This window comes from Zea mays, chromosome 3 (assembly GCF_902167145.1).
Source record: "Zea mays cultivar B73 chromosome 3, Zm-B73-REFERENCE-NAM-5.0, whole genome shotgun sequence".
NCBI classification, from domain to species: Eukaryota; Viridiplantae; Streptophyta; class Magnoliopsida; order Poales; family Poaceae; genus Zea; species Zea mays.
In genome coordinates this window covers 220,384,896-220,400,158 of record NC_050098.1, presented here as the reverse complement: position 1 = coordinate 220,400,158, position 15,263 = coordinate 220,384,896, and the positions used below count along the sequence as shown (strand labels likewise).

Here is a 15,263-nt window from a genome sequence, read left to right as displayed (position 1 = left end):
TTAGTCTGGGCTGATGCTCATCCGGTTGGCTCCTCCCCTTCTCAGCTCCTTAAAGGCATGGCGCGTGTACCAGAGTCGGCTCCTCTCGGTTTTTCTTTCTCCAGTTTGCTGTTCCAGTCACAAGTTGATCGATCCGTTCGGTCCCTGTGTGGTGCTGTGTTCCTCTGATCGCTGTCAACCGTGGCCTGGTGCTTGGGCTCCCTGCTGCGCGGTGTTCCTCTTCTCGGGCTGGTGCCGAGGACGTCTCCCTCGGCTCCGGCAGCGGCTCCAGTATCTCCGTCAACCTCCCGCCGTGCAGGTCCGGACGTGGGCGGCGGAATTGGTTTTCTGGGACAGAACCTCGTGTTCGCTGAGCTGGTCTTCCCACGTAGACAATCTACGTGCTGTGAGTTACCCGTTGCCTCTATTTATTTATTGAATAATTTTGTGCAATCTGCTAGTATTATTTACTTGGGCGTGATTGCACAATTTGTGGGCGGATTATGTGCTCGATGATGATAGCGGTGTAGTGAGACGACGTGACAGTCTGGGTTTTAGTGTGTTGTTATTTTCAGCATTGATATTATTTGTGCCTAGTTATTTCTTACTATTGTGCAAGCTGATTATTTAAGTTCATTATTGTTCCTTAATTCTTATGCACACTGTTTTGATCTTAATATTCATGCTTGATTTCAAGGCTCATAATATTTGATCTAAAACCCTGATTTGGTAAGATAGGACTGTCACGTTAGTCGAGGATCTTTGATCACCCTTTAGCGTTGGAGGGCTGTCTAAGTTGGAGATCTAGTTTCGAAGACAGTCTTTCCCACTGAAGAGCAGGGATAATGATCATCAAGCTGGGAATGGCCTTATAGAGTGACACATGTAATCTTCGGTAATGCATACATACTACATACTTTTGAGGGTGATGAGTTACCTAAGGCATTAAAATGATCGTTCTCTGAAGCTATATCACCCCAGTGTTTGGCAAGATGTTTAGAAAAATGATGTTTTCACATCGAGTTGATAACAGCATGTACCATGTGCTTTTGCTTCGCTTAGCTTCCCCCAAAAGGCAGGGGCATGTGTTGAGCATCATATGTGGCACCTGGGAAGGCCAGACGGTCCGCGTCTCGGACGGTCCGTGGGTTATCCCAAATCATCTGCGATTAGATCAGATCAGGCGAGATATGCCTTTTTCGTAGGTGTTCATCCAACTAAATACACCAATTCTGTTGGGGTCGCCTAGGAACGAGTATAAACCTCCCCTTATATATATGAATGACTACGACCAATTGTCTATATCACCAAACGAACCAATCAATCAATCTACTTTATTTTCTTCATTGCATTAGGAGTAAGCGTAATTTAGACCTAACTTAGATTTTCCCTAACCTCAAATCTGCATCCATCTTTGACTATACGTCGTCTAGGGACATCCCTGGTGAGACATGTCGATCCTGAGATGCCTCAGAACTCTACTCCCTGATGGGGTCCCTCTCGGGGGCGAGTTCTAGTGTTCTTCGACCCTCTGCGCACGCGCAAATCGTCTGGTTAGCGAGCAGAGGAAACCCGCTGCTGTAGCAGGGTCGCGGACCGTCTAACCCCGTGCCGCCGTAGAGAGCATCGTCCGAAACAATTATTCGTAACTCCGAAACAATTATTCGTAACTGTTGGAGAAGGGCAACAAAAAATAACCCCTATTCAATTTGGTGACTTGAAATAACCAATGATCTGTTAAGTATTTTTTAAGTAGATCTTGGATACGCTCTTATGTCAGTAACGATTTAATTTTCATTAACAAGGTGACGTGGATAGGTTACAAAATATATCACTTCATATTTATAGTGGTATGTAAGAAACACAAATAAAGACCGAAAAGAAGCGCCAACAAGCTAAAAGTTGGTTGTGGACTCCAAGACACTTTATTTATGAGAGAAAAAGATGGTCCAGGTATTAGATATATAGCTTGTATTGTATTATGAGAGAGTAATTAGGACATGTACAACTCAAAGTCTTGGGTTTGGTTTTCTAAATATAAAAGACAGTTAGAGACTGCATGAAACAATTAAGAGCTCTTATATCATAAATTTAGTTAGAAAGACTATGCATAAATAGTCTCTTGATTTTTTTAACTTAACCACTAGAAACATATTCCCTAATTAATGGGGTTATATATATCCTTATATATGAGTATACTTTTAGTTGGCTCGCATGGCCTGGCATGGCCTGATGGCCATTTCTTAAAACCGGCAGCCCATTATATTACTTCTTCTTAATTTTTTTTAAATTCCATCTAATCTATGGGTAACAGGATTAACTGAATAAGACCTTAAATGGTAGAGGAACCAATGAAACAATATATATATCAGGATTATTGGCGTCACTTGGAGTAGAAGCCCAAACAGAATACCGATTGAACCGTCGCACGATCCACAAGGCCCAACAAGGTGGGACCGCAAGCGTGGAAACACAACAAGAGGCTTCGAACAGCCATATAGAAACAGAAACGGGCCCATCATCAGATATCTAGATCGAAGCGGGGGTCCGAAGGCAATTCATGAATGGAGTGACAACGATAGGAAGCTAGTACAAACTTTTGATCCATCAGCCATGCACGGCATGGAACGGAACACGGGGACGTTGACGCGAAGGGACTCCAAGGTCCAAACCCTACACCTACACCTAAAAAGCTACACGGGCCCGCGCTGGTTTTCTCCATCCATCATCAAATTTACACAGCACAACCACTTTGCCCCCCTGGCCCTAACAACCAAACTCTCTCGGCTCCTTCCCCTACCGGCCGGAGTCGCATGCGGTGGGACTAGGCTAAAACGCCGCGGACGGGCGGCGCGGGTGGAAGGGGCTCGCGGCGGGCGGCGGGCGTGGGGTGCGCGCGGCCGTTGCGGCGGTGATGCGCTCGCAGCGCGGGCACATGGTGAGCGCGGACGCCGGGAGCGGCTGCCGGGTGTGCGGGGAGAGCACGGTGGGCGGGGCCACCCGCATCGCGCGCAGCTCCTCCACCTCCCGCTGCAGCCGCCGGTTCTCCTCGGTCAGCGAGCCGAAGCAGCGCTTCAGGTACTCGCACTCCAGCTCCGTCTGCTTAAGCTTCGTCCTGCAGCACGCGCGCCACGTCAGGCCATCATCAGAGTTTAGCTACTTGTTGCGAGAATCGTGAAATTAGCAGCAAACAAACCGTGAAATTGGCAAAGATTAGGAGTGCCTAACTAATCCTCTGCTTCGTGCTGACATGCATGACATACGAACAACACTAGAGACAAGTTTCTATTATTAGCGTCAAACGCCCAAGTATACTATAAGCGACTTCATTTGACCTTATTATTGGGCCCGCATCCCGAGACAATTACCGCCCCCTGACAAAAGAGAGTGGTGGATCGGAGGCCAAAGACTTGGCAGGGACAAGCTAGGTGGATTGCAGGATGGATTAGCATTCCAATTACTCGTCCCATTATCACGACGACCATAGCTATATAGGGTCAGCAAGCTACAGGGGAGCTAACACTCCTAGCACGTGCCGATTAGTCCACGTGCCGGCACCTTTGGCTTTGGGGGGACACAGACAGCCTCCTCATTGCACGAGCATCATGGAGTGAGTAGTAAAGTAATCAATCGTTCCAAGCTCGCTCAGTCAGTGGAGTGCACAAGGGTGAAGCTCTCTCTGCCTAGCTACTTTATTCGGCTAGGAGAATCTAGTTAACTGTTGCTGTCCCACATCTTGGATGCAGTCCAAGTTTCAAGACGGATACCCCTAATGATCCTTTGTCACCTTAACTGAGGGAAGAAGCCATGATTTTGTTGGAAAGAAAACCAAGGACGACGAAGTGGGTTCGTCTCGTCCGAGTGCTACACACGTACTAAGGTAGTAGTAGTAGTAGTAAAAAATCTGGGTTGCATCGACACCTAGCTAGTAGTAGCAGCAACATTGTATAATGGATATACGGGTAGATACTGATGGCAGCAGACAGACACACCAGTAGATAGAGATCCTAATGCGAGCTTCATTCGTAGTACTGTATAGATTTTCGCTGTAGCATGCATAATGGGCACAAAAGGTTGCAGCTAGCCGGATTTTCCTCAGCCGACTAAACTAGCTGATTGTCACGTCATAGCTAGGATCCGGTGGGTAAACTCACGAAATCCACTCTTTTTATAGCTATAGAGCCCTTTAGGTTTGGCTTTCAAATAAATGGACGGACCCTCATGTATATATATATGTTCACGTTCGCACGTGAAGCAGTTGGAAACATATTTGTATGACTACAAGGTGTCATCTTGTATGTGCTGACAAATGTTCTGTGACATTAATTTGACTGGCCCTAGTCTTGCTACGATTTATATTACCTCCGGAACATATAATATTTCTGCACACACACATCCTTAGCAGCCATTTTTTGTCTGATAATTAAGCTATGATGCTTTCCCTAGTGTGTCTTTTCTGTCTTATATGTATAGGTGAGATTGTTTTTAACATATAGTGCGTAGCTGCAGCAGTAACTACGACATCTAGCCTCTCGTGACCACACAGCTGACCGGCAGCCATATATATGTGTGTAGTCCATGTGTATGCCTTAGGTTTTGTTAACAATATTATTACCAAGCAAAAGGAGTACGTAGCTAGGCAGCCGTTTGAGATGCGGCCGGATCTACCGTGTATGCATACGGAAGCATGCATGCATCAGGAAGGAAGGAAATGCATACGTACCTAGCCCTGCGGTTCTGGAACCAGACCTCCACCTGCCTGGGCCGCAGCTTGAGCTTGACAGCCAAGGCCTCCTTTTGCTTCTGCAGGGAAAAAAGAGACGCATTTTCCAAAGCCATTAAATTTCTTCCCATCGCACACAGCGCAGCTGCGCAGGCATCAGTATATATGTATATATGACAGCAGTAGTAGTAGTAGTATACTCTCTAGTGGAGTACTTGCGATGTCAGGATGGAAGTTAATTGGAGTAACGCGACTCCTGCTAGTCAAACCTACAGTAGCTTGTATTTAACTGCATGCCTTTACTACTAGTACTTGGCATATATCATATATATATATAGTAGGAGGAGCACTAGCTAGGGAGAGAGCGTACGTACAGGTTCAGCGTAAAAGCGGAGAAAAACGTTATACTACTACAGCTACGGGTACTGTACAGATCGAAGTAGCCGTATTAGATTTCTACTGTACGCTACAGACGTACTGTACTCCATCGCACTATCAGGGATATATAGCGATACGTACTTGACGGAGTGGGTATGTACTGCGTATCTTGATTTTTCCATATGATATGTATGCATGTGCCCATACATACATACATACATCATCAGACCTCGAAGAAGAATACGAGTACTACCGTTAAAATGACGACGGACGGACGGTTCATGAGGATGCGATTCTCGGAGCCCACTCTTGTGCAGGACAGGACTAGCGCACACTTCAATGCCCCTACAGTACAGTAAACCCAAACCCACCCACGTACGAACGACGAATCAATAATCAGTTGCTGCGTGCAACGCGCGCTGGTACGTATATAGCGGCCGGCGGTACGGCTTGCTAATCCTATCCGCTGTGGGATTCTCCTTGGAATCTCTTCGGCGTACGTACATATATACTACGTGCAGCTAGCTAGCGGTACTATACTCCGCGTACGCGTACGTCGTGCCAATCGTTTTGGCCGTAGTAGTAGCCAGCCACGACGGTCTTGATGCATCAAGGGGCGGCCAGGCAGGACACGGGACAGAAGAACTCCAATTCCAACACAGGACGGCTCATCACTCACCAGTCAGTGGAGGAGGAGTTGGGAGAAGAAGCTAGCGCTAGCAGTGACGTGGTGGTAGCAGTAGTGCTGCTGCTGACCGACGTACCGGTGTGAGGGTGTGGTTGAGGCGGAAGCTCTCCTCCAGGAGGCGGGACTGCTCCTTGGACAGCCGGAGCTTCTTGGCGCGGTGCGGCCCGCCGGCGCCGCCGCGCTCGTCCTCCTCCTCCTCCACGCTCCCCATTGGGAACTCCTCCTCCTCGCCGCCGCTCGCCGGCTGGTTCATGTCCAGGTCCCTCATGTTGTTCCCGTTCCCGCTCCCGTTGTTGTTGTTGCATCCAAACCCCTCTGCGGCCGCCAAGCAACAACCATCGGTTGTTCATATATAGCCAAGTTAGCTCCTTTAAAAATCACAGAAAATACAGTATGCTGTTCTTGACTCCAGAAAATACGGAGTACTTTCAGAATATATATAAGTAAACACAACAGACAAGCTAGTTTCGCACGATTCGAAAAATCGAAATATGCATGACGACGATTATCTATATATTTATTTTGAACAGATGGCAAAGGTGTGGGAAGAACCTCAGCAACGATATATGGTCTCATTCTTGCATAGGAGTACATATATATACTTGTATCTGTATGACCGATAGAATACCATCTCTGCTAGCAGGTCGGGGTCTCCTGAGCTTACCTGAGCCAGAGGAGGAGCTGAGGCCCGGGACAGCCATGGTGAGCTCCAGGCCTGAAGGAGAAGTGGACCCCATCGCCAGCCAATGCACAGGCACAGGAACAAGAAAAGGGGGGAGATGAGGGGGGAGAAGGGGGGCAAGCAAAGACAAACACAGATTGGAAAGGAGTAGAAGCATGGGGAGGCGTTATATAAGCGCCGGGCAGAGAAAGATGGATACAGTGTGGCAGTACCCATAGGTAAAAATAATAATAATAATAATAATAATAATGCTGGAAACACTGTGGCGTGGTACTAGTAGTCCTGCCAGCAGGTGTAATGTACTTTGTCTGCAGGGAAATTATTAGAGCCACACTGTTGGAGACATATATGATGGTGGTTTTCTTCTTCCTTTGACTGAGGTTACAGCACATTGGGAACGGTTTGATTCTTGATTGCATTGATGATTTAGCTTTAGTAGTAACGAGTATGCGAACCATCTGCTAGTTTTTTTTTTGCCATGTGTCATGTAACATCACAAGGACAATGCTAGAACTTCATTCCACTATCCTAACAAAAATGATTTAATGCCTTTGTTCGCGGACTTCCATAATAACTCGCTCTCGGTGTATAGACTAAACTTCGGAGCCATTATGTTAATTCCTAAGATAGAGATTAATCTGAAAATCCAGAAATATAGATCTATTTGTTTGCTTAGTGTTACTTTTAACATTATTATTAAAGTGCTCACAAACAGAATAGGTGTGGTTGTCCATCGAATTATTAAACCCTCTTAGACTGTGTTTATGCCCGATCGTAATATTCTTGAAGGGGTAATTGTATTACATGAGTCTGTACATGAGCTACATAGGTTAAAAATGAGATGGAATTATTCTTAAGTTGGACTTCGAGAAAGCTTATAATAAGCTAAAGTGGAATTTTCTCCTGCAAGCTATGCGCATGAAGGGTTTCTCACCAAAGTGGTGCGCTTGGATCCAAAATATCGTCTCGGGAGGTCACGTGGGGGTTAGAGTTAATGATGGTATAGGACCCTTTTTCTCGACACACAAGGGCCTTTGACAAGGGGGGGCCTCTCTCACCGATACTCTTCAACATTGTTGCTGATATGTTGGTAGTGCTCTTTGCTAGAGCAATAGAGGAGAATCAATTTCCTGGGATCGTACCACACTTGATTAAAGGAGATTTGTCTATCCTTCAATATGTAGATGACACGGTGGTGTTCCTAGATCATAGCATCGAAGATTGAGGAATTTCCTATTATGGGCCAGCTAAGGCATGTGAGACTTAGTACTCATGGCTCTTTGGTTGCGGAATAAGCAAAATGTCTTTCAAGTACCTTGGGATTCCTATGACCCATCGAAGATTGAGAAACATCGAGTGGTGTTGTTTTATCAACCGGTTTGAGAAGAGACTCAGTAATTGGAAATCCAAATTCCTGTCTCCAAGGGGAGGCTTGTTTTGATTAATTATGTTCTAAGTAGACTACCTATTTTCATGATCTTCTTCTTAGCGAAGCTAGATGCTATTCGGTCCAGATTCTTCCAGCAAGGTGGACATCATAAATAGAAATATAGAGTAGCCAAATGGCAGATTATTTGCCAACCTAAAGAGTTAGGTGGGCTGGGAGTCACCATTCTGGCCATAAAGAACATTTGTTTACTCAGCAATTGGCTCTATAAATTACTCAATGAAGGTGGTATGTGGCCACGACTCCTAAGAAATAAATACCTGGGAGGCAAATCCCTCACCCAAGTTTCCAGAAAAGCGGGTGATTCTCATTTCTGGGCTGGCCTAATGAACATCAAGGATCAATTCCTTAGGTGGGGACGTTTTCAGGTGGGGCATGGTCAAGCAACAAGATTTTGGTAGGATAAATGACTTAACAGTACTCCTCTTAGAGAGCAATTCCCGAATCTTATTAATATAATATGCAATAAGACCTTGCTGGTCGCAGAAGTGTTGTCACATGCAAATATAAATCTTTCTTTCCGGAGACCCATTGTTGGATTTAAACTCGTGGAATGGCAGAACATGGTACACTTGCTGGCTCCGGTTAACCTGAATCCAGTGAGGGACACTTTCGTGTGGGAAGCTCATAGGGGCAGGGCTTTCTCAACGTGATCCATGTACTATATTTTAATAAATAACCCCAATTATAATCGTAATTGTGTGCTTTGGAAGCTAAAACTACCCCTTAAGGTAGAAATCTTTCTTTGGTTTCTAGGTAGGGGTGTGGCCCTCACCAAAGACAACTTAGCTAATCGTAGATGGCAAGGAAGTTTGAAGTGTGGCTTTTGTAACCAGAACGAGGGCATACAACACCTTTTCTTTGACTGTTACCTAGGTAAAACTGTTTGGACAATTATTTACTTTGCTTAGACCAACCCGTTAATATTAATCATATTGTAGGGGATTGAGAATCCAACAAAGGTTGCACGCATAAAAAATTGCTTCTTATTGGCGTTACGGTGTTGTTTTGGTCAATTTGGCTTTGTCGTAATGATGTGGTGTTTAATCATAAACCTATATCGTCAATTATACATGCTATCTTCAGGGGCACACACTGGTTCGGATTTTGGAGACTACTACAGACACAGCAGCAAATCCTCGTCACGTGCCAGTCTTTGGAGGTGGTGGTCATGGAGTTCTTCGCGAGTCACGGTCACGGGTGACGGTTCCATGCAAGAATTAAAGCGGCTTAGTGCTCTTGTTTTATGTTAAGGATGACATTGACTAAAACTACCTATTCTTAATAAAATTATTCATAAATTACCATAGTAGTAAGTAGTCATTTTATTCTTCTAAGGAATTACTATAGCAGCGCAATTTTGCATTCCTCTTGCCTCACTAGTATACTGATCAGACACGATCACACGAGTAGTTGCCGAGAAGTGTAAAGCCGCTCTGCTCTAGCATCAGCTGGTGGCCATAGCATTTGGCTCTGCAGTGGCAAAGCGGTCCAGATATGGACGAGCTGCGAGAGATGCTGTGGCATCAGTCACCAGAGACGAGATAGAGCGAGGTGCGGGTTGGTTCAATGTTGCATGGGATAACGGGAGCCCGCGGGCGGGCGGGCGGGCGGTCGCTCGAGTGGGCCCCACGACATTGACCTGACTCGTCATGTCAAACTTGAAACTGACTGGGCTGGCTGGGCCCTGCCCCTGGGCTAGTAGCCTGTTCTGTAGTCGCCCACTCGCCCGCCCCGGTGGGCGTAGCGAGGATGGCCCACTAGGCAGGAGGAGAGGGGGGAGGGGCCGGGGTGGAGGGCACGTGGAGATGAGCGGCGCCTGGCGCGGGGCGGGTGCAGTGCAGTGCAGGGGAACTGCCGGCAGGTCCCCCAGCTCGGGGGTAGGCGAGTCGGCCTGTCGGGCCGCAGCTTGGCCGCCGTAATCATTGCACCGCCATGCCATGTACGCCTCGCCAGCTGCATCCGTCTCCGTCTCCGTCCTGTGGACGCTCCCACCGCCGTAGCGCCGTGCCGCCGTGGTTGCATGGGCTTAACCGCCGCCCAAGTCAATAGACCGGCACCGCCACGGGCTCTATCGAGGCTCTGAATTCGTGGTTGAGCCGATGAAGTGATTCATCATGTTCACATGATTGCCCTTTTGACTGAAGTAGTGGTCGAGTATGAGCACTAGAGTGCTTCCGCGTATGCGCCTTTTATTTTACGGATGGAACCAATGCGCGCCACACCGGAAATAATCTTTTATATATGAGTATATGCATGGCGTCGTCACTCTGTACAAGAATAGCGAACACGGTAGCCCATCGTGCTTCAACTTCAACATGTCGATCCTCTAGTAGCCTGCTGTGCTACCTGTTCCGAGCGAAGGCCGTACGTCGCTCTCTTTGTTCTGACGTACGAGATCAAAAAAAAATGCATGCATCTTTTACGAGGCTTGCTAGTCACGTCTACTACGTATAGGTAGTAGCCAAAGCCCGAAGGTCGTCGTCGTCTCGTCCCTGTAAAAGCGGTGCACACCAAGAACGGCGTGCCATCGATGTGTGAGATGTTGGGAGTTATGTCCCGATGCTTGCATTCTACGGAACTACTACTACTACTAGCTGCTAGAGATCGACTTTGATTCAGAGACGGATCGATGTGACATGCACGCACTGCCACTGCAGACGGATTGACCGTTTACTACTACTCCATTGGCTGGCTGTTTAGCTTCGGCCGGGGAACCACCTCGATCATGAAGGCGACTCTAGTGACAACAGCGCATCACGCAGCAGGTGTAAAAGCGGTGTGCACGGGTATCTTTCGTTCAGGTCTTCAGGATCAAAGACGACGACTGAATAATTTGCATGTGAGCGCGAGCCCGTATCACGTCACGTCCTCCCTCCGCCAAGACAACAACATAAAGAAAGTAGTAACTATTTACGCTGAAGGTCGTACGGGTTTACTAAATTGTTCAAATTCGACTAAATTTCTGGTAAACAGTAGCTGCATCTAATTAATATCCAAACTGATTTGTTATAAACATATATTTCACGACAAAACTAATTATATTTATTTTACATCACAATATTAGTATTTTCATATAAATCCGGTTAAATCTAAAAGTGTGAATATAAGGTTTCTATGTGCTCTATATTTGGATAAGTTTTAAATACCCCTAGGAACATAATTAACTCATGCAAATAGGTTGTATAGCTCAATTTCAACGAAACACAATCTTGGAGCCAATTTGAGTTAGAGAAGAAATATGAGTTGAAGGAATTGAAACAACCAAGTTCCATGGCTTAAACTAGTTGGAAACCCACTATATATGTTTTTCTAAGTCATAGCAATTAACACCCTTAAGTACAGCCAAACTCATTTGAAGAAGATATGCCAAAGTTTAAACAAAATTGGTCTGTACAGAGGGACACCAGACCGGTTCGGTGGTGCACCAGACTGAGGCGTAGAGAGGGATGCAAGTTGTTTTTAATAGCTGAAAGTGTCAGATCGGTCCAATGAATAGGGACCCGTCCAATTCTGTGCGACGGCGGACCGTAGTTGCAGAGAGGTTGTATTACAAGCAGTTTGGAGCTGGAGCGTCGAACCGGTCCGGTAGCGCACTAGACCATCTAACAAGGTACAACTGTCGACTCTTCTCAAACGAATATTTCGATGTGGTAGGGTCGAGAGGTCATCAGACCTTCACTGTTCATGGTCTGGTGCCCCTGACAGGTCAGAACAGTCACCGGCTCTAGTCAGGGCTAGATGGTTCAATGGTGCACCAGACCAGTGGCGGACCCAGAAATTAGTCAAGACCCGGGCCGACCGTATGCAGGCACGAGTAGTCATTTGGTTAATAAGTGTGCTCTTGCCAACATTTGGCTTTCACAATACAGCAACATAACCTGAGGAGACATCGTATCAGTACGCTAATCATCCAATGTGGATCAATTTCCTTTCTGGAATTTTGACGAAAATGCTCCTGCGCATTGCAATGCAACTTTACAAGCACCATAATTTTACTTTACGAACTAGGACGAAATTTGGCTAATAAAATTTATAACTAATTGCATGGCGTCAATTCCTAAGCTTTAAAAATACTAAATCCGACTAATTTCAAACGCACATAAGTGAGGAGCCTAACCGCTGCTATGATTGGCGCAAAGAGAGGTGCCCAGTTCCTCCGACTCGTACTCATCCAGCAGCGCCAGGCTCCGGTCTGGCTTCTCGATGAGCTCCAGGCGCGGCCTCGTGCTCACCGCCGGTTCAGCCTCCTCTTCCATTTCTTCTTCCACCATCTCCTCCTCTTCCACTCCTAAATAGGGACTGGGCTGGGGCGCGACGGAGAGCTCGGTGGACGGGGCTGGGGCGCTGGGCGAGCGCTCGGCCGGCGGACTGGGCTGGGGGCGCTGGGCGAGCGCTCGGCAGACGGGGCTGGGGCGCTGGGCGAGCGCTCGGCCGGCGGACTGGGCTGGGGGCGTTGAGCGAGCGCTCGGCGGACGGGGGTGGGGCGCTGGGCGAGCGCTCGGCCGGCGGACTGGGCTGGGGGCGCTGGGCGAGCCCTCGGCAGACGGGGCTGGGGCGCTGGGCGAGCGCTCGGCCGGCGGACTGGGCTGGGGGCGTTGGGCGAGCGCTCGGCGGACGGGGGTGGGGCGCTGGGCGAGCGCTCGACGGACGGACTGGGCTGGGGGCGCTGGGCGAGCGCTCGGCGGACGGGACGCGGCGGAGAGCTCGGCGGACGGGGCTGGGGCGCTGGGCGAGCCCTCGGCAGACGGGGCTGGGGCGCTGGGCGAGCGCTCGGCCGGCGGACTGGGCTGGGGGCGTTGGTGAAAGGGAATTAGGCATACACCTAGTTCCTATATAATTTTGGTGGTTGAATTGCCCAACACAAATAATTGGACTAACTAGTTTGCCCAAGTGTATAGATTATACAGGTGTAAAAGGTTCACACTCAGCCAATAAAAAGACCAAGTTTTGGATTCAACAAAGGAGCAAAGGGGCAACCGAAGGCACCCCTGGTCTGGTGCACCGGACTGTCCGGTGTGCCACCGGACATGTCCGGTGCACCAGGGGGACTCAGATTCAAACTCGCCACCTTCGGGAATTCCCAGAGGCGACTCGGCTATAATTCACCGGACTGTCCGGTGTACACCGGACAGTGTCCGGTGCGCCATGGGAGATCGGCCTCAGGAACTCGCCAACTTCGGGAAACTCCAACGACTAGTCCGCTAAAATTCACCGGACTGTCCGGTGTACACCGGACTGTCCGGTGCGACTCCGGAGCAACGGCTATCTCCGCGCCAACGGCTCTCTGCCGCGCATTTAATGCGCGCTCTGCGTGCACAGAAGTCAGGCGAGCCCATACTGGCACACCGGACAAGGAACAGTGGATGTCCGGTGTGCACCGGACACCCAGGCGGGCCCACAAGCCAGAAGCTCCAACGGTCAGAATCCAACGGCAGTGATGACGTGGCAGGGGGCACCGGACTGTCCGGTGTGCACCGGACTGTCCGGTGCGCCATCGAGCAGACAGCCTCCCAACGGCCACTTTTGGTGGTTGGGGCTATAAATACCCCAACCACCCCACCATTCATTGCATCCAAGTTTTCCACTTCTCAACCACTTACAAGAGCTAGGCATTCAATTCTAGACACATACAAAGAGATCAAATCCTCTCCAATTCCACTCAAGGCTTAAGTGATTAGCGAGAGAGATTTGCCGTGTTCTGTTGAGCTCTTGCGCTTGGATTGCTTCTTTTCTTTCTCACTTGTTCTTGAGATCAAAACTCCATTGTAATCAAGGCAAGAGGCACCAATTGTGTGGTGGCCCTTGCGGGAAAGTTTTGTTCCCGGCTTTGATTTGAGAAGAGAAGCTCACTCGGTTCGAGGGACCGTTTGAGAGAGGGAAGGGTTGAAAGAGACCCGGCCTTTGTGGCCTCCTCAACGGGGAGTAGGTTTGAAAGAACCGAACCTCGGTAAAACAAATCCGCGTGTCACACTCTTCATTTGCTTGCGATTTGTTTTGCGCCCTCTCTCGCGGACTCGTTTATATTTCTAACGCTAACCCGGCTTGTAGTTGTGTTTATATTTGTAAATTTCAGTTTCACCCTATTCACCCCCCTCTAGGCGACTTTCAATTGGTATCAAAGCCTGGTGCTTCATTAGAGCCTAACCGCTCGAAGTGATGTCGGGAGATCACGCCAAGAAGGAGATGGAGACCGGCGAAAAGCCCACTACAAGCCACGGGAGCACTTCATCGGAAGAGTCCCGCACCAAGAGAAAGGAGAAGAAGAAGGACTCCTCCAAACGGAAGGAGAAAAGGTCTTCCTCTTCTCACCACAAAGAGAAGAAGGAAAAATCTTCTTCCCACAAGCCGCGTCGGAAAGGCGACAAGCACAAGAGGATGAGGAAGGTGGTCTACTACGAGACCGACACTTCATCAACATCGACCTCCGACTCCGATGCGCCCTCCGTCACTTCTAAGCGCCAAGAGCGCAAGAAGTATAGTAAGATCCCCCTACGCTACCCTCGCATTTCCAAACATACACCTTTACTTTCCGTCCCATTAGGCAAACCACCAACTTTTGATGGTGAAGATTACGCTAGGTGGAGCGATTTAATGCGATTTCATCTAACCTCGCTCCACAAAAGTATATGGGATGTTGTTGAGTTTGGTGCACAGGTACCGTCGGTAGGGGATGAGAACTATGATGAGGATGAGGTGGCCCAAATCGAGCACTTCAACTCTCAAGCAACAACAATACTCCTCGCCTCTCTAAGTAGAGAGGAGTATAACAAAGTACAAGGGTTGAAGAGCGCCAAGGAGATTTGGGATGTGCTCAAAACCGCACACGAGGGAGACGAGCTCACCAAGATCACCAAGCGGGAAACGATCGAGGGGGAGCTCGGTCGGTTCCGGCTTCGCAAAGGGGAGGAGCCACAACACATGTACAACCGGCTCAAGACCTTGGTGAATCAAGTGCGCAACCTCGGGAGCGTAAAGTGGGATGATCACGAGATGGTTAAGGTTATTCTAAGATCTCTTATTTTCCTTAATCCTACTCAAGTTCAATTAATCCGTGGTAACCCTAGATATACTAAAATGACCCCCGAGGAAGTTATCGGGAATTTTGTAAGTTTTGAGTGCATTGAAAGTTCCCTTTGACCCGGGAACAGGATCTGGATGTCGCCTAGAGGGGGGGGGGGTGAATAGGCGAATAAAACTTATTACTTTAAAACTGAAATTCTTACTCTACTCGAAGACTTAGTACGCAGTGGAGTGAGAAGACTCTTCGAGTAGGTTGCAGCGGAATGGAAGATCCTGTCTCAATATGTCCTGCACTTCAAATCAAGCTTACAACATAGATAAGTATTGAAGTGCAGATATAAAA

At 48.2% G+C, this 15,263-nt stretch overlaps 1 protein-coding gene and 1 long non-coding RNA gene across 2 annotated transcripts; one reads left to right on the top strand and one right to left on the bottom strand.

Annotated features, from left to right (window-relative positions):
- Nucleotides 1–347: 347 nt before the first annotated feature.
- Nucleotides 348–9,206, top strand: LOC109944891 (uncharacterized). The gene is made up of 2 exons (XR_002268233.2): nucleotides 348–385; nucleotides 8,984–9,206. It is a non-coding gene; the product is annotated as an uncharacterized lncRNA (long non-coding RNA).
- On the bottom strand, nucleotides 2,561–6,591 carry LOC100283860 (uncharacterized). The gene is given in 4 exon segments (NM_001156758.1): nucleotides 2,561–3,094; nucleotides 4,703–4,782; nucleotides 5,845–6,083; nucleotides 6,433–6,591. Coding segments are annotated over 4 exon segments (678 nt in total). The 5' UTR covers nucleotides 6,506–6,591; the 3' UTR covers nucleotides 2,561–2,808.
- Nucleotides 9,207–15,263: the final 6,057 nt, after the last annotated feature.